Here is a 20,661-nt window from a genome sequence, read left to right on the forward strand (position 1 = left end):
TATAAGATGCAATCTTTATTTTAACATTGATGAACTCTGATGAAGGTATGTTGTGTGTACGCTGTGTTTTAAGAACCCTTGTAGTGCAAAATTTTACCATTTCTTGGACCCTGTTATCCCCCCCCTCTTTTTTCTGTACCTCTCTGTTTTGAATATATATATATATATATATATATATATATATATATATATATATATATATATATATATATATATATATACACACACACACACACACACACACACACACACACACACACATAAAAAGAAAGTTGTGTTGTAAAAGTAAGGGAAAAAACCACAAGCAAACACCAGCCATCAGTCAACTATATCTGAACAGGTTTATTATAAGAAAATTAACATGACATTAAGTAAAAATGCAAAATTGTGCAATTATGGCAAAATGTTTAAAAATCCACACATTTGCCCTCAGAGGACTACAGTACTTCTTACTAACATACCTGAGCACTGAACATCTGATGCCATTTTTAAATAGATTTCAGAACACAGGGAGTTCTCTTGGATATTATGCAAAGCACATGCATGGCACACACAACACAACCAGCGATGGTAGGTTAGGGGAGCAACCCACTAGGCTCTATTGCTGCACCATCACTAGGAGGCTCCATCAGGCTTGCGCAAACTGTGGACCACGTGCACAAGCAGTGCTCAGCTAACTGGGTCTTCAAAATGGAGCAAAACCTGGAATTAAGAACTGGGATCTTTTTCCAGCCGTGTTTCCTTACCTCCCTCCCCCTACAATGCATTAAAATGGAAGATAGATGACTCAACAAGATAGGCAAAGTAAGAAGGGCAGAATGGGAAGAGGAAAATCAAACTTGGCCCTGTGTAGGTTAGCACAATTACAGTAACTGTGGAGCAGGCTTGCATTATCTGTTCTCACACTGTACAGGGCTGCTTTTGAAAAATACGATTCTAAAAAACAAGATTTATACTGGGAAAAATTCTCACTGGATAAATTAAAAGCATGTAAAGAACTAAAATATTCTTGGTTAATATTACTGCTTAAATAATTACTCATGCATAAGACTCAGTGTATTTCCACCCCACCATGGCAAAAGTTTTGAGAGTTAGCTTTCAAGCATGTTACAGTCATACCTCCCCGCCACCTCCCCCCAGTGTAAATGGTTAGACAAAAAAATCTTTGTTTAGTGCAGATTTTTAAAAATGAAAGTTAAGAACAACCTACTGCAGAAATACCTACCGCATATTGTACTTCGGTACATCACGTGACAGGGTCATTTGCTAATAAACTAATTTCTTAAATTCAAGTCAGATTGACATTTCTACTAAATAAATAGAGAAGATTGTCAAAAAGCAGCAATAAGTTCTGTAAAAATTTTCAACTGAACTTTTTGAAAGGTACATAACACTTTTTGCAAAAAAAATCTAATGCGACATTGTAAGGAAGGGTGCTTCAGAAAGTTTGCAGCTAAGAGTCTTACGAGAGCTAGTACAGCCACAAAAGGAGTAAGAAATAAAGTTAACACATGAAAGCAACTGGATATACCTTTTAACAGCATCCTCAAGAAAGGCTAAGAAATCAGAACTTAATATCATTTAAAGTTTAGTCTCAACAACTATACTTAAGATGTCAAAACCTTAACCTCTGGTTCAAAAGTACCAGAACTCTCATCCAAGGAAGCATGTTGACTGTGCAATTTTGATTCACCTCCTCTTCACAAGCACTTCTGAAGCAAGGGTTGAACACATTACTTGCCTTTCACCTGTGCTCTTAAGAGACACTGCCACATATCCAAGTACCCATGGACTTCAGGGAACAGGACTTTCTCACTCCCCCTCCACTAGCTGCAACCCACTGAGGCCCCAAAAATGTTGCTGAGTGTTACTAGACCCTCAGGATCAGTGGGGGAAGGACAATGTAAGAGTCTGCAGCAGGAGAGTGGAAGAGGCAGAAATTGCCATCTGTTCTGTCAGAGGAAATGCATGGTTGGATACATGCCACTGAGGGGAAGTGTGCCACTCCTAAGGGACCAAAACAGAAACCTAAGGTAGCTTCAGTAAGCTGTACCTAGCTGTAGCTAGGACAACTTCAGATAGCTGTACCTCCAGCTATCTGAAGAAGCTCAAGACAAAGAGCTATTCTCTGAATCTCTGGAAGATGAGGTATGTAATAGAAAGAGACTTTTCTATGCTTTTCATAATTTCACAGTTGTGTGTTCAATATATTGTGCAAGATTTAAAGTCAAGTAGATTCATATTTACACAAAAGAAAAGCTGACTGGGGGATCAGAAGCTGAAAATTTATTGACCCACCATTATTCAAGATTTAATCTTTTTAACCAAGGTTTGAGTGACTAAATTATCAATTAAAAGTAATATCCATCCTTGAGAACATGGCCAGCAAACTGAACTAATGAGCGCAGGATATGCTTCATTCTTCAACAACTGTGCTCCGTAACTTGTTACCCCTAGCAAAGAACCACTAATAGGAGATCTACCTTTAACCCTGATGTTCAATTTGATCTGTCATGCTAAAACTACTTGGAGATTTAAAGAGATCTTAAATTCTCATTCCATCACTTCAGATATATAATAGCCACAGAGAAAATGGATTTTTATTCTAAACCAAAAATTATTTTTAATTGCAGACTTCTAAAAGTGGCTATTGGATCACCAAGAAAGCTCAGTAGTGCAAACTTTCACATTACTCCACAAACAACTGGAAGGCAGGATGCCAGGCAATGGACAGAAGGATTGAGGGCACTGGCAGATATCCAGAACTGCTTCCATATTAGGTTGATTGGAGGCAAATATTGTTTCATGACGATTCAGCCACTGCAAATGAAATACATGCCAAGAACAGCAACAATGAGGAACTCAAAGTCTTCTAAGTTGTCTAGTACCCACCCCCAAGCCCTCAGTCAAATCCCACTTGGCCAGCCTGTTTTGGCTGTCCAACAGCATTCAGCACTACACTGTCGAACTTCTCACAAGATGGACAAAAAAGTGCATTTAGCGCTTAGCCTTCTAACAGATGGAAAGACTCCCCCAAAGCAACAGCCACTAAGACTACTTAACCTATCCTACATAAAAGCTAACTCCACAAGAAGTTCAAAATGGAGGTTCACACACAAAGCAGCAAGGTACATGCTTAAGACTAGACACAGTAATACTAATTGACTACCATAAAGTTGGCAGTCTAAGTTGACCCATTTCAGACTTACAAGTATTAAAAATGTACTAGCACCATTGGGTTTAAGCCCTTCATGGGGTGACCAGCAAGTTCAACTGCATTTGAAGCTTCGTATTTAATTGGCAGAAGATGGCTGTATTTTATGCCACTGGAAGATTAAGAAACCCCACACAAAAACTAAACCCACAGAAGGGAAGCAACGCAGCCACCTGACACACACCTTTTTTAAAAAAATGGTAGCTTGTGTACTGTTGCAAGCTCATTTCTCCAAAAGCTAACACAATGCATAAATACAATAAATGTTTCAGTACCTTTATACACACGGAAGAGGTATAAAGACTGGGTATTTGCCTACTTAGTGTCACTGAATTTAAAATAGCAAACTACTGATATTGCCTCAGATTTTACCCGTATTTTAAATAAGAAGTTACTTCAAACTTGTTCTCTTCACTTTAGCTATTAACATTAGGTTTGCTTTCACAGTAGTGCATAGTTACCCCAATCCATCTACTCTTGCTTTTAGTCGAACTGTCACTCTAGAACATGATCAAATGACTAGCAGAGAAAATGCTGATAATTGCACTTTGTAACCCACTCCTTACTCTGCAGGAAAGCATCCATTAGGAAACTAAACCACTAATTCCCTTCTCCCCACTGCAATCTTTAAAGAGCACCCATCCCCATGTAAAAAAAGCCATCAATTTCAGCTCACATTAAATACTGACAGAATTGGATTGGTTTTTTGGATTGTTTTTTCTTTTAAAAACAGATTTTTCTGCTATCATTAAATACCAAAGTTACTAAGGCATTTTACCAATGGAAATGGAGGGTGAGGAAATCAAATAACTTTCTGAAGACACTGTGGATATAATTTAGCAACAGCACATTCAAAATGACGTCCAAGATCCCAGAGCTTATCTGGAGTCTCATACACCTTCTGCCACTGGTCATTAACTTCATCGTACTGATAGAGAGAATTCTTCCTGCTGGTTCTGAAGACATGTTCTTCAACAGTGACTTGAGTTGCTCGGACAAACAAATGGAGTTTATTTTTGAGGATGACAAGTTTAATGTATGGATTAATGGACTGGTCGCACGGGAAGTCTCTCTTTCGAGTCCACTTATTCAATTCAATGTCATAGGCCTCTACGGTAAACATACGCTGATGGTTTCCACAGGTTCCAGCAATGTAGTAGATGGAGTTGTTGTAGATAGCTGCCAAACCCTGGATCCTAGGCACAGTCATGGGAGTTAAGAAGCCCCAATAATCTTTTCGAGGATCATAGCAAAGGAAAAATTCTCCTAAGGACAGAAAGAAATAATGAGATATAAGGCATTACTGAGCAAACTCCATTACGAGACCTCTGGCCTTCAACTGCCCAAAAGGTGCTTCATTGATGCTTCTGTACCAAATCATATATTACTACAAAGTAGTCCTGTACAGTGGTGGTAAAACTTTTCAGGCCTAGGGCCCAACAAATTGCAAGCATATGACAAAAAGTCACGTGATAGAATGAGAGTGACGGAACAAGGGGGAGCCAGAGTTATAATTTTGCCACTATCAAGGCTAGGACTGTGGTCAGCAAACCAACAAAGCTAGGGACAGGGAATGCATGTTGAGCACCAGGTGGTACACTGTAGTAAGCAACAAGCCAAGGGTCAGAGCTCTGAAGAAATCCTCTCACCATGTGATCTTGCTTGGCCATTCTGCTGCTCCTCTCCATGAGTGTGCAAAGACGCAGGAGTGCTCTTATTCTCCATGTGTGTGCACTAGCAACACATCCTCCAAAGGGGCAGGGGTGGCTCTGTAGCAGCTCACAACTCTCACAGTAGGACTCTGCAATCTACCTGATGGTCCTGACCAATGTCTTGAAGACCACTATCCTAGCACACTTGCATACTTCTGCTTTTATTCTCAAACACACAGTCATAGACCAAGGAGATAAGGCAACAACTTGCTCGTTAGTATACAACTCAATCATATCAGGAGCCTTAACATTGAAAGTACTGGAGAAGTTATCACAGTCAGTAACTCATGTCATGGAAAAGAACTTCTGTATAGAAACCCAAGTCATTTTAACAACTGAATTTTCGTACTGCTATCATTTCACAGAATATGAAGAATGAAACTGTTCTGAAAGGCATTTTTACAAAATAAACAGGATTCCTACTTCAGTATCCGAAAATTTCTTATTCTTGAATTGTTTATTGCATTATGCTGTTTGTTCTGCATTTTTTCCTAATTTTGTTATTCAGTTGTTTCACAGTGTTCATTTGTATGACACTGTTACTGCATCGTTCACATGTATTCTATTGTTTATATTACATTGCCTTCTTGGTCTGTAATTTGCTTTAAGATTCAATGAGAAAGGCAGACTATAAATGAAATAAAGATATTAGCTGGGCAAAATCAACAGCTGCCTATACATGTGCATTCTGTGCCCCCCTCTTTATGGAACGGTCTACCTGAAGAGGTCAGGAAAACTCCCATTCTCCTGGCTTTTCGCAAAATATGCAAAACTGAATTATTCAGGAGGGCTTTTTTTTAGTCAGAAGGACTATAAGATAAGGAAGCAGTCTCAAAGAGTTGTGTCAGTAAAGGGATAAGAAGTGACTACAGACTTTATTAAGTATGATAATCTACAGAGTTTACTAGTATTGCTGCAAGTACGATCCTACAGGGTAGTTCCTATGTCATTTAATATGTCAGAACTGCTTATGGTCTTTTTCAGTATTTCTTCAACTCTATTAGATATCCATCGAATTTAAATCATTGAAAATTTGCATTTATATACCATTACATTGTTTATTGAAATGTTTTTGAAATTAACTCTTTTGACTCTCCCTCCGTAATCCACCTTGAGTCTCAGTGAGAAAGGTGGACTATACATGACAAATAATAAGTAAATAAAAATATAATAATTAAGTTGCAACTGACTTATGGTGACCCCTCATAAGGTTTTCAAGGCAAGAGATGAGCAAAGGAGGTTTATCACTGCCTTCCTCCGCAAAGCAACTCTAGTCATCAATCCAAATACTAACTATGGGGGACCTAGTTTACCTTCCGACAAGCTAAGGCTAATCAGGGCTATTCAGGCTGCTCTGATTGCTTTACCTGCTATCTGAATGTCACCTTTTTACTTTCAAAAATAGCCTGGCTTAAAATGAAATATGAACTTAATACAAAGATGGTTTCTTAAGACCCTCTTATTTTCTTGTTACCCCCTTATAAAAAACCTCTGGTTTCTTATTGCCCTCTTATAAAAATTCTTTACAAATAAAGCAACCAATGAGGAAAACATCCTCAAGCAGCAGTCATAAAACATTATGGTTTGATACTAGGAGGACCAAAGACAGGCATTTCTTAATTGATCTGCCCAGTAACTATTATTAAACTTTGGTTCTAACTGAGATTCACTTTTGCAGGAAGTGGGCACAGCCGGGCAGTTATGTGACAAAGGAGAAGTGGCAGACTAAAATGCAAATTAACATGGGAAAGATGGGACACTTGATTTCAATCACTGCCTGTGATGGCAGTAGGTTGCAACAGGTACCTAATCTGGGACCATAAGCACTAATGTATATAAAGTTAAGGAATATACTGTTTGTCATTTTCTAAAACAGTAAAAATATCAAATACAATGTTTAGGGAAATTGAAATTTTAACATAACCTCACTGGGACAAAGAACTTATTTGTACTACTTCGCATTGCCAAGAATATGACTACTGGTCACTGGGGAGGGGCAGCACACAACAAAAGAGTCTTGAGCGTCTGTACCCACATCCTGTTTAAAATGGGCTGCTATCAGGGTATATAAAAATCAATGATTTTTTTCTTAATTATTTAAATTGGATTTTGTTTGATAAAATGCTTTTTGAGGAAAAATCTATCTAAACAGTTTTCTATTTAAGATATTATAGCCCAAAAGTTTTCATCATGAAATAATTTTTAATTCTGTAGAATGAAACTGTACATCCATGCTATGTTTAAAAACTTATTGTAAATGAATTTCATTAATTAATTCATTAGGTGCCCAAAGTCACGTTCTTCTGGAGGTTTCTGGAAGATTATTTTGGGTTATTTTTCTATCTACAGATATCATCCCAGATGGTTGGTTTTGCAGTTCTCAAAATAGTTTGTGCTGAAGAGAGAACATGCCTCTTCCTAGCAGCAAAGATGTTTTTAAACAAACATACAGAGCTGAGAAAGAAACCTCAATCCTATTGTTCCTCTGCAAATCTATGTACACAGAAACTACCCTTTACCTATTAAGTGCTAACTTTCAAAAACTTCAATAATGGAAGTTTGTTTGGGGTGGAACAGATCAGGACAAGGAGGAGTTAAAAGCTAAGTATGAGGAGGGAGGGGCAAGCAGTACAAACAAAAGAGAAATTTTTTGAGCAGAATACTCCAGAAATCTTGAGATCCAGAAGTCTTGAGATGCAGTCAAAAGTTTTTTAAAAGATATTTTAATAATAATAATAATATAATAATAATATTTGATTTATATACCGCCCTTCAGGACAACTTAACACCTTGGCCAATTCCAGACGACTAACCTGAAGGCGCTGCATGCCGCCATGTTCCGGATCGCGACGGGGAAAACGCGAAATATCACGTTTTCTCACGCGAGTTTGGTGCGACGTCGCGCCAAACTCGCGCGAGAAAACGCGATATTTCGCGTTTTCCCCGTCGCGATCCGGAACATGGCGGCATGCAGCGCCTTCAGGTTAGTCGTCTGGAATCGGCCCTACTCAGAGCGGTTTACAAAGTGTGTTATTATTATCCTCACAACAACAAACATGAGGTGGGTGGGGCTGAGAGAGCTCCCAGAAGCTGTGACTGACCCAAGGTCACCCAGCTGGCTTCAAGTGGAGGGGTGGGGAATCAAACCTGGTTCTCCAGATTAGAGTCCCGCACTCTTAACCACTTGTTTAACCATGTTAGCTAACAAACATGGATGTTTAAGCAAATACAAGAATACATGTTATAAAATGTAACAAAGCAAAGTAAATGGTTATTGTTAATGATTATTTTTCTCCTTCCAATAAAATATAGCAGAAAAGTTGTCCAAATATGAATGACTAGCAACAAAGCCCGTTGTGTGAAAAAAATACAATGGGCTCTAGAAAACTGTTGTTGGTATTTTTTTCATTTTTCCATATTAGTATTATGTTCTTCTTCCCCTCAGTGCCCTCCTGCTCTGGCCTGAGGGACATTGAGAAGCGCCTGCTCCCTGCCGGAACAGGGCCTGGTGAATTGACGGCCTGAGCACTCCTCCCAGTGGCAAGCAGTCACTTCGCAGCAGCCTGGAGGCCAGAGTGGGAGAGTGCTGAGGGGAGGTATGGAGAGGAGTACTTAGGCTATTGATCCAGCTGTCCCCCTCCCAGCAGCAAGTGGGCGCCTCGCAGTGGCCTCAAAGCCAGAGTCTTTGGTAATGCAACCACGCGAGGATAAAAAATTAGTTGTCGCCAATATGCCTTGCGTTTTATATAGTAGGAAGGATTAACCTATTAAGCTGGAGACAGTTAACATCTCAATTTCATAATTATCTGTTTCAAATGGCAAAACAATAATTTATTTTCTGACAGACGTGGAAATCTAATCTGAGAAGATACTGTTCAAAAATGAAACTTTTGCCTGAATTGTAAATATTAAGGTTATAACAACCAGCAAGAATGCGCCTTTATGTCTTACTGACTAGTCATTTAATCAAATCTACTTTGACTACTACATAGGTAATCCTGCTACATATGGAACATTAGCACACAAGCATAATGCTTGCCTGAGCTACAGATCCATGCTAACATTGCACATTCAGGGGCTAATGGTCCAACTTAAATGAAACATAAGCATCAAATTGAAACCAGCCAATTATACAGCATCATAACTGACAGATGTTTCCCTCATAGTTCTTTCTTCACAAAGCAGCCTTGTATAAGAGTTTTAAGAGATAATACAAAATTCAGATTTCATTTTAAACCAGACTGTTTTTAAAAGAGAAATAATAGCCGGAACTTAAAGCTATAAAGGATCTGGTTCAAGTAACCCTTCTATGCAGGAAAAAAAATCTGGAAAAAAAAATGTTATTCATCCTGGGTTGGATAAGGCCGTTGTAGTTTCATGTACGTCCCCCCTCCCCCGTCACTTCAGTATGCTCCAAATCTTTATGGCATACCGAAGCAACTTAGAAACCTGAATCGGATCTCACGTTTTTCTGAAGTGGGAAACCCAAATATTTTTTGGGTGCACACCCCTAGTTACGATTTCATCCAATTATCTCTACAGGCCAAATCAAAATCAAAGCTAGAATTCTTATATGTCTCCTCTTGGATGGCAGAAGGAATACTGCAATCATCAATCTGATATGGAACTAACACGTAATGCATGTGATGCCATGGCTAGGGACAGTGAAATTCTGTTGAAATACAACCCATTATCTTCTGGTGTGCTAAAACTTATTTCAAGGAATTTAGACTAGAGTAACTTTCCACAGAATTGTGTCAACAGTCATTAATACCTTTGCTTCTTCCCGTTAAACAATGTAACGGAAGAACATGCTATATTATCCTTAAAGTGGTGTGAGTATTTTTCCAATAAAAATAGTTTCCATATAAAGCTGTGGATTTCTTTACATATTTAAACCATACAAGAATTATTTTTTCCAAATCAAGTATTTTAGTTGAAATATTTGTTCCTATTGCAGCATATACATTAACATGGGATAGTTGGTTGTTGTGGGTTTTCCGGGCTGTATTGCCGTGGTCTTGGCATTGTAGTTCCTGACGTTTCGCCAGCGGCTGTGGCTGGCATCTTCAGAGGTGTAGCATCTTTTGGTGCTACACCTCTGAAGATGCCAGCCACAGCCGCTGGCGAAACGTCAGGAACTACAATGCCAAGACCACAGCAATACAGCCCGGAAAACCCACAACAACCATCGTTCTCCGGCCGTGAAAGCCTTCGACAATAACATGGGATAGTTTAAAAGTTTTGTTTACTAAATACACATGGAAAAAAAGTCTGTGAAATCATATTAAGGTTCATGGAAAATTTCCCTATTCCTATTTTCCCAGAAAACTTACATAATCGCTAAACGGGTTTCCTCACATACTCTTGTACGTGCATGTGACTGCCTCTAAAGTTGTCTCAAAGTAGGAACAGTTCCAAATACATATCGCTTTAAAAAAAAAACCCTGTACCCTTCATTTATCTGTCCTATTTAATTTTGATATTTTAGAAGGAAAAGGTTTTAAAATTCCCAATTACATGGGGAGGTGAGCTAGCAAGATCTGTGATGGACTAGCAACGTTCTCTGTACTTATCTGCAACACCCATTTAACCAAATCCATCATTATGTTGGCTTCAGCCCTTGAGCTGCATACAGCACGGCAGCCATGCATTACAGCTTCCTGATGTGCACTTCCTGATAAACATATCAATTTGTTTTACAACCTTAAGGTTTTTTGGCAGCATTAATGTTGCAAAACAGAAGGTTTCACAGTCATAAGCAAAGAAAATACATATGGCCAAGATCACCAACTTTGACATCCCCTTTCTATGGCCTTGCAACAAGTAAAGAACGTATGTTCTGACTAGTCACTAGGGCACATTTCAATTACTCTGAGTCTGACTGCTAACTATAAATTTTTCAACTATATATTTCAGCCCCACTGACGTGTAAAGCCATCTTACCCTGTAAAACATAGATATTGTCTTTATATTCCACTGCATTATGAAATTCCATTGCTACAGGCATTGCAGACACAGCTGTCCAACAGTTCTCTCGGCTGTCATAGCACTCCACAGATTTCAGCGAGTTACGCCCATCTCCTTCATAAACTCGACCACCGATTGCGTAGAGTTTACCACAGCAGTGAACCAGTTTGCAGCCTATCCTGGCACGTAGCAGTGGGGCCTTAGGGATCCATCTATTGCCCGAATGATCGTACATCCAAAAGTCACTCTCTGCTCTGTGGTCTATGGAGACCTCACTGCTGCTTGGTCTGTACCCCCCAGCAATGTAAATGTCATTGTCAGGAGAAACAAGAATCCCCACCTCCCGCAAATCATTGGGTGGTTTGCATAGCTTGAACACTCTCCCTGTGACGGAATCTAAACAAGGCACTGTTTGCTTCTTTCCTGAGTGTTTATGGGCAGCATCAAAGCAGATGATCATCTCAGAAGCAGTCATTCCAAGCCTCTGGGTATAGCCATTGGCACTATTTTGTCCTTTCTGTACAGAGTTTTGGGCTATAGCCTGTGCAAACATGGGAGGGATTTTCTCTACAAATGCTGCGTCCAAGAGGGGCATGCGGATGCATTTGGCAAATATTTCTGGCAAATGGGCTTCTCGTTTGTTGGGCTCATGTTCAAACCATCTTATAATGCTTTCATAGACATGTTCTTCTTTGTCAACGTTTAAATCGTTGCTGTCCAATATGCTTACGAGTTGGTCTTTTCTCAGCTGGAGAAATTCTTGTTCTTTGGTGACACTCAGGAACTTTTTACGAATGTAATCTTGTGATCTAACTTTCAATTCCTGATGTCCATAGTGATCAGCAAAAATAAACACTCCAATGGAGTTCTGGGGGTCCAAATGACTGATCATGTATTTAGCACATTGGTCCTGGATAGAAGGAATCTGGAATATACTAGCTGCAGTGAACAAAGCTTGGACATTGGCCTCTGTCAGTGTTACTCTGGAGGTATATGCATAGTTCAGTACTAAATGCATGGACTCTTCTTCAACACCAACAATCCGTACTTCTTTCTGGGTACTCTCAGTAAGGCCACTAGTGAACATTGATCTAGAAAAGAAAAACAAGCATGCACACATTTGTAAGAAAGTATAGTTAATGTGCCTACAGTAAAACCTAAGCTCTTTTTGTTTCCAAGGCTGTATCTGCTTTGTGGTATACAAGGTATATAACAGATTACTGGCTCTGTAACATCCAAACAACATTCTGACTTTAAGGGATCTTGTATTGAGTATCTAATACATTATCTAATTTTGCACACAAACAGGACACAACTGCAGTACAAAGTAACCAAGGTGCCTTTTGCAATCACTGGTAAGAATTATGTGCTGTCTTATGCAGCTATTCCCAACAGCCTGTGCTACTGTGGTAGGACTCAAGCCCTGAGTTGTTTAAGGTTAATGTTACATTGCCACAATGGACAAATGCAATATAACATTAAAAAACAATGAAACCACACATGACCAAAGCAACCACTCATTTGGGGGGGGGGGAGTTTATAGTTGTTGCTAGCAGTTGTTTTGGGTCCTCACTGGGGAGTTAAGCAGTATATATAGCTAAACAAATACAATTTAAGGCAATGGTTCTCAAACTTTTCAGGGCAGGATCTATTTCTGAATTGACTTTTTGGGACCCACCTGCAAAGTAACTCCATATTCCTATCCCTGTACACAATTTAAAACACAGTTAATTAACAAAGTTTATATTCTACTTTTCATGCTTAGGAGCATCATTGAACCCCAAAGCTCTGTATGTGGCCATTTTGCAATTATACAGAAACAAATTCTTAATTTTGTCATTAGGACTCCAAAAGCTTTCTCCCTCAGCTCACCCTGTTTCACCTCCTCCCTTATGAGCCACCTGCAAAAGAACCATTTTGGGATCCTGTTCTAACCACTACTTTAACAGATTTTAATCATTCCAGGAGGGAAACTCAGTACAATTACACACTGGAACAAGTTAAATGAGTTTTGATACAATATAAAACTACTCATTGGCTTGAAAGGCACCTTTGTTTTTAGTTTTCCTCGTATTAGTATACACTAGATTTAGTTCAACCTGTTTGTGTCATGAAGCGCCAGTATGCTGAGTGGACTTTCTGAAATGATTATTTTTACAGAAACGGAAAGGAGATGCAATTCTGCTTTGTAAACACACACACACACAGCTAGCCATGTGAGAGCTTTAGGAAGGAAATCAAAGGATCCAACACTGAACCTGTAACTTCAAAGACTGGAGCGGTATTTCTGGGGGTACTACAAGGGGCAGCAGTGGGCACAAGGAGGCAGGGAAGCTGTGTTCCATGGACTGAAATTCCATGGACAGATACAACTAAGGGATCTAATATTTTTATTATTTATTGAGCACCTTAACAACCTAGCCATCATATGAATATTATTTCTTTTAACAAGAAATAATCCCGACGCAGATTATAACCCCGTGGCACATAGTGGTAAACTGCAGTACTGCAACTGAAGCTCTGCTCACGACCTGAGTTCGATCCCAGAGGAAGCTGGGTTCAGGTAGCCAGCTCAAGGCGGACAGCCTTCCATCCTTCCGAGGTTGGTAAAATGAGTACCCAGTTTCCTGGGGGTAAAGTGTAGACGACTGGGGGAGGAAATGGCAAACCACCTCGTAAAAAAGTCTGCAAAGAAAACGTCGTGCTGCGACATCCCCCCATGGGTCAGTAATGACTCAGTGCTTGCACAGGGGACTACCTTTACATTTTAATCCCGACACCACATTCAACCTAGATCTATATGTACTGGCAACATCTAAGCACAAACCATATTTTTGCCATGTATCTAATGACCAATCCAAGGTTATAAATTCCCCTTCAGTCTTACTTTCCCAGATGCAAAGCGAGAATAAAGGACTTTTTCAGTGGCTCCCGCCAAGTTACATTCTAAAGGCTGTAAAGAACATCACATATTAAGTTTAACACTGTAAGAAATTAATCGGAATTTTGTTTATTTATACATATGGTCAGCACAATACCAAGCAGTTAACAGAATATCTTAAATGCTTGGATAGTAAGGTTGGAAAAACTCATTGGCTTGGATCCAGTGTAATTTCTACTGAATGATGGGAACAGTTTTAATCGAACAGGACTTTCCCATCTCCCCTGTCTCTCTGTAGCCTGAAATCCTCCCCACAATGCCACTCCTGGGGAAAACACTGTGGAACAGCATGAAGGCTGACTCTGGGGTTTGCGGTGTATGGGGTGGAACTGGTGAAAATGGCCCCTCCATTTGTGGAAACATATCACTGAATTTTACTCAGAGTTTAAATGATAAAAGAGTTTGATAATTAAGAAGTAGACCCCATTACCAAATTAGCTCTTAAACCAGTAAGTGTCAACTTATTCCTATACAGAGCAACAGCTAGAAAAAAGAATGTTTGGAATAAACCTAAACAAAAGTCTTGTGGCACCTTGAAATCTACAAAGTTTTTATCCTAGCATAAGGTTTTGTCAACTAGAACCTACCTACCTAGTTTATAAAAATTTTATGCTAGGAAAAAACCTTACTAGTCTTTAAGGTCCCATAAGACTCCTGTTTTAAGTTTATTCTCAACGAATGTTTTAGGCAGTAAAGTAGTTAACTAGCAACAGAACATGATATACCTGAAGTAAGGGCTGATTGCAGCAAGAACATTCCGATGACAGGAAAAAGTTTTTCCATGATCCACTTCCACCACAATATCTGTCAGCTGACCTTCATCATACATTGTTTTAAGCTGCTGGAGAATGCTACAGGCATGGAAGGGATCCATCCCACCACTGACAGTGCTTGAAGCAGGAGTTCCATTCAGCACTTGGGGAAACTTGCTCTGTTCTGGTGAAACATCAACACAAAAGGTCTCAGTACAGAGCAAAAGATAACCGATAGTCTTGTATGTATTACCATGGGTTAAAAAACAAATTTGGGGTTGCAAACACTGGAAGCTATTTCTTAAGCCGCAAGAGCAATACAGCTATAGATATTAGGATGACTTTGAAAGGTCTGCCATGAATTACACCACATGGTAGGTTTTAAGAGCGTGGATTCCAGCAATTTCTTTCCCACCAACTACCCACTTGCTAATACCAAAAGAAAAAAAGTCTTGATTTCTTCAAGATCGTACAATTAACATTTTCTTTTAAATATATTTGCTCTTAACTATAACCTATTTTTGCATAAAATCAATGAACAAAAATATAAATGTTATATATCATGAAACAAGAACACTGAGTCAGACCATTCCTCCATCAATGCCACTATTGTCATGTCTACTCCAACTGGCAGAGGCTCAGCAAAGTCTCAGGCAGAGGCCTTTTGCATTTTATGCTACCTGATCCTTTTAACTGAAGATGACAGAGATTGAACCTGGGACCTTCTGCACACAAAACAGATGGACTACAGCCTCCACTCCATGGCAATCTGGCTAACCTCCTTGCAAAGTATTTGAAGCCATCCTGGTCCTGATGTAGAGTGGCATGTATCCAACAAAAGGTCAGCAGAGTTCATCTCCAAGTAAGGGCATTCCATTCACGAAAGGGTCATAGAACACATGGTACCACTAGATTCTTGCACAATCCTAAGTGTGATTCTTGCACAATTGTAAATGTGTACTATGCCCCACTTTGACAATGCATTCTTTACCAGCATTATTAAATTATAAATTAAAATTCTTGCACAAACGTAGGTTTAGACTAACAGTCTATTGCTATTAGTATTATGTTACACAAGCAGAAATAGTTTTCCTGGCTCAACAGCTTATTGCAACTACCTGGCAGACTTTCTCCAAGCTCCCTACCTACCTGCTGGCACATGGTGCAGTGGCGGAGATCTTAGAACGGAAAGCCCATTCTGTGCTTCTGCTTCAAACTTCCACCATTAGCCAGCTGATCATGCTTAGAGCAGAAAACACTTCAATTGGCCAGTGCGGGCAGAGATTACAGTGCATGTTGAGATTCAAAGGCATTCCAAGAAGAATCCTTCCATAATTACTTCATATGAATTTTACAAGCAGTATACTGAAGTGACACTACTTTCATCTAGCTACTATGGCATGATGAAAACTATACTTAGACTTGGGAATTCATGACTCAAATATCTACTTGATCACAAAGGGGATGGCCATGGCTAGTTTATATTGCTCTGCCTAAACTGGGGGTGTTATGGAGAATCAACACCATTCTGACCTCCTTCGAAAAGGGCAGTATAAAAATAATGAAGAACTTCTTAGGCCTAGACCTAAAATGAAATGTATATAAATTGTATCTGCCAATACATGATTACGAAAGATTCCAAAGAAAACAGGTTTACTTCACTGAGATTACATTTGAAATCTATCGGTACTTTCATCTATTGCTGATGGCTGAAAATGTCCCAATTGTCTTATTTTTCCTTAAAAGAAGTTGTAGCAAACTTGAAAGCATGTGACATATTACAAAAAAAGGTAATGCAGTAAATCATATACATCAAACTCCTCAACTTAACTGATGCCTAGGGCCTATATCCAAATGCATGTTGATTTTGATCAGGAAGGGATTTGTAGCAGTCTCCAATGTTATATGCTATCTTTACACACCTTTGCCTACCACTAGCACAACTACTGATTGCGCTGATCAGCACCCTGCCCCCCTCCACCTAAGGAACTCTTTATAGTTCCCAATTCCTCACTATCAAAGGCCACTTTCACCCATGATACTACTTACCCTTCAAAACCTTCTCATATGTTGCCTTCATGACCTGCCTGTGATCTTTCTGGAATGATCTAGAGGCCACAATTTGACAACAAAATGGACAAAATGGCACTGGGCAAAATGGATCACTGGTATAACCAGATGACAGCAAAAGAACACCTCCACTCACATCCTGCCATCCAAATCTTTTTTTTACACTGTCCAGACATGACAGCTCCTCATTCATAGACTTTTTCCTGTTGCAAATCACATATTCATTTTGTCAAACCTGCACTGCTAATTTAAAGGGACTGATGGCAAGCATGGGCAGGGAGGCAGGAGACAGTTTAGTAATTTATACACAATATGGCACAGATGCTGGAAGCCATATTTGGGTCTCCAATGGTTTGATAATAACCAGGCCTTACTTTCTATAGCCCTACACTATACAGTTTGTGGCTTTCACTTCTTTTAGCCATTGCAACACTCAACAAGTCACTATCTTGTGGACTCATCAGTTTAATCACTAGGTTAGAAGCAAGACTGAAGCTTCTTCATCTTCTATTCTGAATACCAAATCAAAGCTCTTTGAATGTGTATCTCAATATATTGAAATAAATGTTTAATCCTTAGATATAAGCATCTAATCCCCTAAAGTTGCAATTATTTGCATTTTAGCTTCATCTCTTAAGGTATACTCAAGCCCAGTCCAGTACTCTACAACAAGGAACAATTCCTTAGGGAGTAAGTAGATTGGTATTGATGCACCAATATGGGATATGCTGGTGGATGAGGGTGGTTTGTTATTTTGTATTTATCTGCAAAGCTGCTTAACATTTGCTTAACACTTGTAAAAGCAAAACCTGCCCAAAAGACATGTAAAGCAGCCCATATTGTGTTACTTATAGTAAGATTTAATATCCCTGGTATAATTATATTTAATCCAATTATCTTTAAAATATGCCTGAAGTACTCATACCATGCAACAAGAAAAGGAACAAAGCCTAAAAAGCATATAAGGAGTGCCTAATTAGGTGACAATTAAGCAACATTTCAAGTACAAAACCTGTTTTGTTAGAGCAAAGAAAACAAGCAGGGATTCTAACACAGAGAAGACGAGGCATCTGAAATGTAGAAATCATGTTCCAATCCTGACCAAACAGGAAGTGGCCACACTGCTTCAAGAGAAAAACAAGGGGGTGGGGGACAGGAAATGATAAATTGCCACACTGGCTACAATGTACATGGCACAATCTCCAATTAAGCACAACTTGGCTCCTAGTGGAATACCTCCCAATATTTAAATGACAGTACAGGCCATCAGAGTAGTCAGGGAACAGCAAATTTTGTGATGTCCTTGGTAGCCAGTCATCATTTATGCTTATCAGGACTCTGCCCAGTCACCAATAAGAAGGGATCTTGACTCTAATGTCATGTACAGCTTTGAAGAGACTCTGAACACCTCAAAGATGAGTATGAAGTCATAGACAACTCCTCCATCTGTCCACTGTCAAGAGATCGCCAAACTCATCAATAGTGAAAGGATCCCTTGCCTTAGCAAGTGTATTTATGCATCTTTGACAATATCTTCCTTTACACACAGATAAGGTCAAGGAGTACCCCAAGAAGTGACACTGGCCTTTGTTTAAGCTCAAGATGTAAACAAATTCATAAACATGTAGTACAACATATGGAAGAAAGTACACTATTACAGAAGAAATTTAATGAATGAATATTAAAAACACTATGCACACAGAAGGATATTCATGCAAGAAATTTCAAAAATAAAATAATAAACATCATATAGACTGAAGACTGTAAAGTTAAGGGTGAAATAAAACAAGGGCCCTTCAGCACTTTAAAGACTAACAAAATTTACTTCAGCATACATTTTCACAAATCTGAGCATACTTCACAAGATGCTCTGACTCACCAAAGTTTAAGTCAGAATAAACTGTGTTATTATTTAAGGTGCCCCTGGACTTGTTATATTTTGCCAATAAAACTAACATAGCTATGCATCTAAAGTGAAGTGTGCAAGAAGAAGGGTCCAGAGTTTTAGCCGGAAGGCATAGTATACAACCACCAGCAGCTGGACTTAAGTATATTTGGTTGTGGACGGCACTTGAGTAGGAGATCACCTGGGAAACCCCTTAGATACGCCACTCTGAGTTACAATGATAGAGGGAAAAAAGCAGAAGAATGTCAATTTAATATACATACCGTAAACATAAAAGCACCATACTGAAAGAACTAAGAAACAAACACATTCCCACACAGAATGATTAGGTTTTCACCCTCCCCACTTCAAAACCCTCCTAGATGCCCCCCACAACGCCCCCCCCCGTGTTCTTTCATGGAACCAGCCCAGCACCGCCCCGTCCCTTGGGCTATCGCGGGGCTCCTACAGCCAGGCCTCGAAAGCCCCCGGCAGATAGACGTGGACCCAGCTCGCCCTACGGGCCACCCCTTTATCAGGCCCCGACCCAGCAGCGCCCACCTCCCATGGCAGCCATGCTGTGAGGCGGGCGGGGGGAGGCAGGCCCAGGTGAGGCTGTCACTAGCGGGGGCCGCCACAGCTTCCCCTTTTGGCCCCGTCTCCGTCGAGCGCGGATCACACCGCCGCCAGCGCGGCCTCGGTAGGCTCCGCGGAGAACGCCCCGCCACGCTCGCGAGCGCGGACGGGGAGGTACGACGCTCTCCAAGTGCTCTCTGGGAAATGTAGTTTTTTCTGCCCTCCGCCCCTGCACGCTTCAACGGGCTTTTCTCCCTAACTGCCTACTGGAAGTTATAGTTCGGTGAGGGAGCCGTTTCTTTCCCCCTCACTGCGGGTTAAGTGAGAATGTACTGGCCGAGGATGGTGAGGTCTGACAGTGCGAGGGGAGCAGGACACAGCGCTGGGTCTCAACGGATTCCCCGTCGCCTTAGCAACCGCCTGGCTGGAGGAGAGACTGGCCACAGCCGAAGTGGCTCCTTTCTCCCAGGCGAAGGCACAAGAGGAAGTCTGGCTGCTGCCCGCCCCCCGCTATATGCCACTCTGCACCCACATGAACACACGTGAAACTGCTGTGTATTGACCGCTGATCTTTAAGGTCCGCCTGGGGCTGTCTAGTGTCTCCGGCAGAGGTCCTTCACATCACCTACTGCCCCCTGGTCCTTTTAAGCTGGAGACGCCCGCAATTGAATCTGGAATCATTTGCGTGTCAAGCAGAGGCTCTGTTGCTAAACCACAGTAACTCCCCAACTCTACCCAGTTGTTTTTCCACCTGGCCTACTGTTCCCTGCATGATGGACAGCAGGGTGGCAGTCTCTTAGAAAGACAAAAGCTGTCAGCAGTAATTAGATGTTTCCCCCTCCTAGAAGTTGTAGCTTGGTAAGTGACCCATTTCTCTCATCTCATTCCATATCACTCAGCAATATTCTGTTTTGCACTGTGTGTTTGTGTGCATGTGGCTAATTTGGAATGTTCCAGAAATATTTGATCAGTGAGGTACAGTGGTCATAGTGTCGTACTAGGATGTGGGATAGCCAGATTCAAATCCCCACTCTACCACAGAAACTTGCTGGGTGACCTTGGACCAACCTGCCTCCTCTCGCTGTATCTCAGCCTAACCCTACCATACATGGTTGCGCTGATAAAATGGAAGAGGTGACAACCAAGTTGAGATGGGTAAAACAGTGAAAACTATCCCCGTTACGAAGAATTTCAGTGTAGTGGTGAGGGAGGTTTTGGGAAAAGGTTAGAGTAACAAGAGGGGGAAGGACAGCGTGAACAAGACCAAACAGGTCTAAAGTTTATTCAGAAACACATACACTGAACTGAATATAAAAAATCAAAAGAGGTGTGGAAGTCAAGTTTTAATTAGTACATGCCAAGAAAACCCTTTTTTAGACAACCAAGATTCAGGTTTAATAGCACTTTAAAGACCAACTAGATTTCTAGAGAACTCTGAATCTAAACCTCATACCCTGGAAATCTAGATGGTCTTTAAGGTGCTATTGGACCCAAATCTTGCTCTTCTACTACAGACCAACAGAGCTACCCACCTGAAATCC

The 20,661-nt window shown here is 40.4% G+C and overlaps 1 protein-coding gene across 1 annotated transcript; it reads right to left on the bottom strand.

The window, feature by feature from the left end:
* Positions 1 to 322: 322 nt before the first annotated feature.
* Positions 323 to 19,243, bottom strand: KBTBD8 (kelch repeat and BTB domain containing 8). The gene is made up of 4 exons (XM_054978605.1): positions 19,106 to 19,243; positions 14,563 to 14,773; positions 10,873 to 11,987; positions 323 to 4,480 (listed from the first exon to the last, which is right to left on the bottom strand). The coding sequence occupies exons 1-4, from the start codon at positions 19,119 to 19,121 to the stop codon at positions 4,017 to 4,019; spliced, it is 1,806 nt and encodes a 601-aa protein (XP_054834580.1). The 5' UTR covers positions 19,122 to 19,243; the 3' UTR covers positions 323 to 4,016.
* Between the last annotated feature and the right edge of the window lie 1,418 nt (positions 19,244 to 20,661).

The sequence above is a fragment of the Eublepharis macularius genome, chromosome 4, assembly GCF_028583425.1.
Source record: "Eublepharis macularius isolate TG4126 chromosome 4, MPM_Emac_v1.0, whole genome shotgun sequence".
Lineage (NCBI taxonomy): Eukaryota > Metazoa > Chordata > Lepidosauria > Squamata > Eublepharidae > Eublepharis > Eublepharis macularius.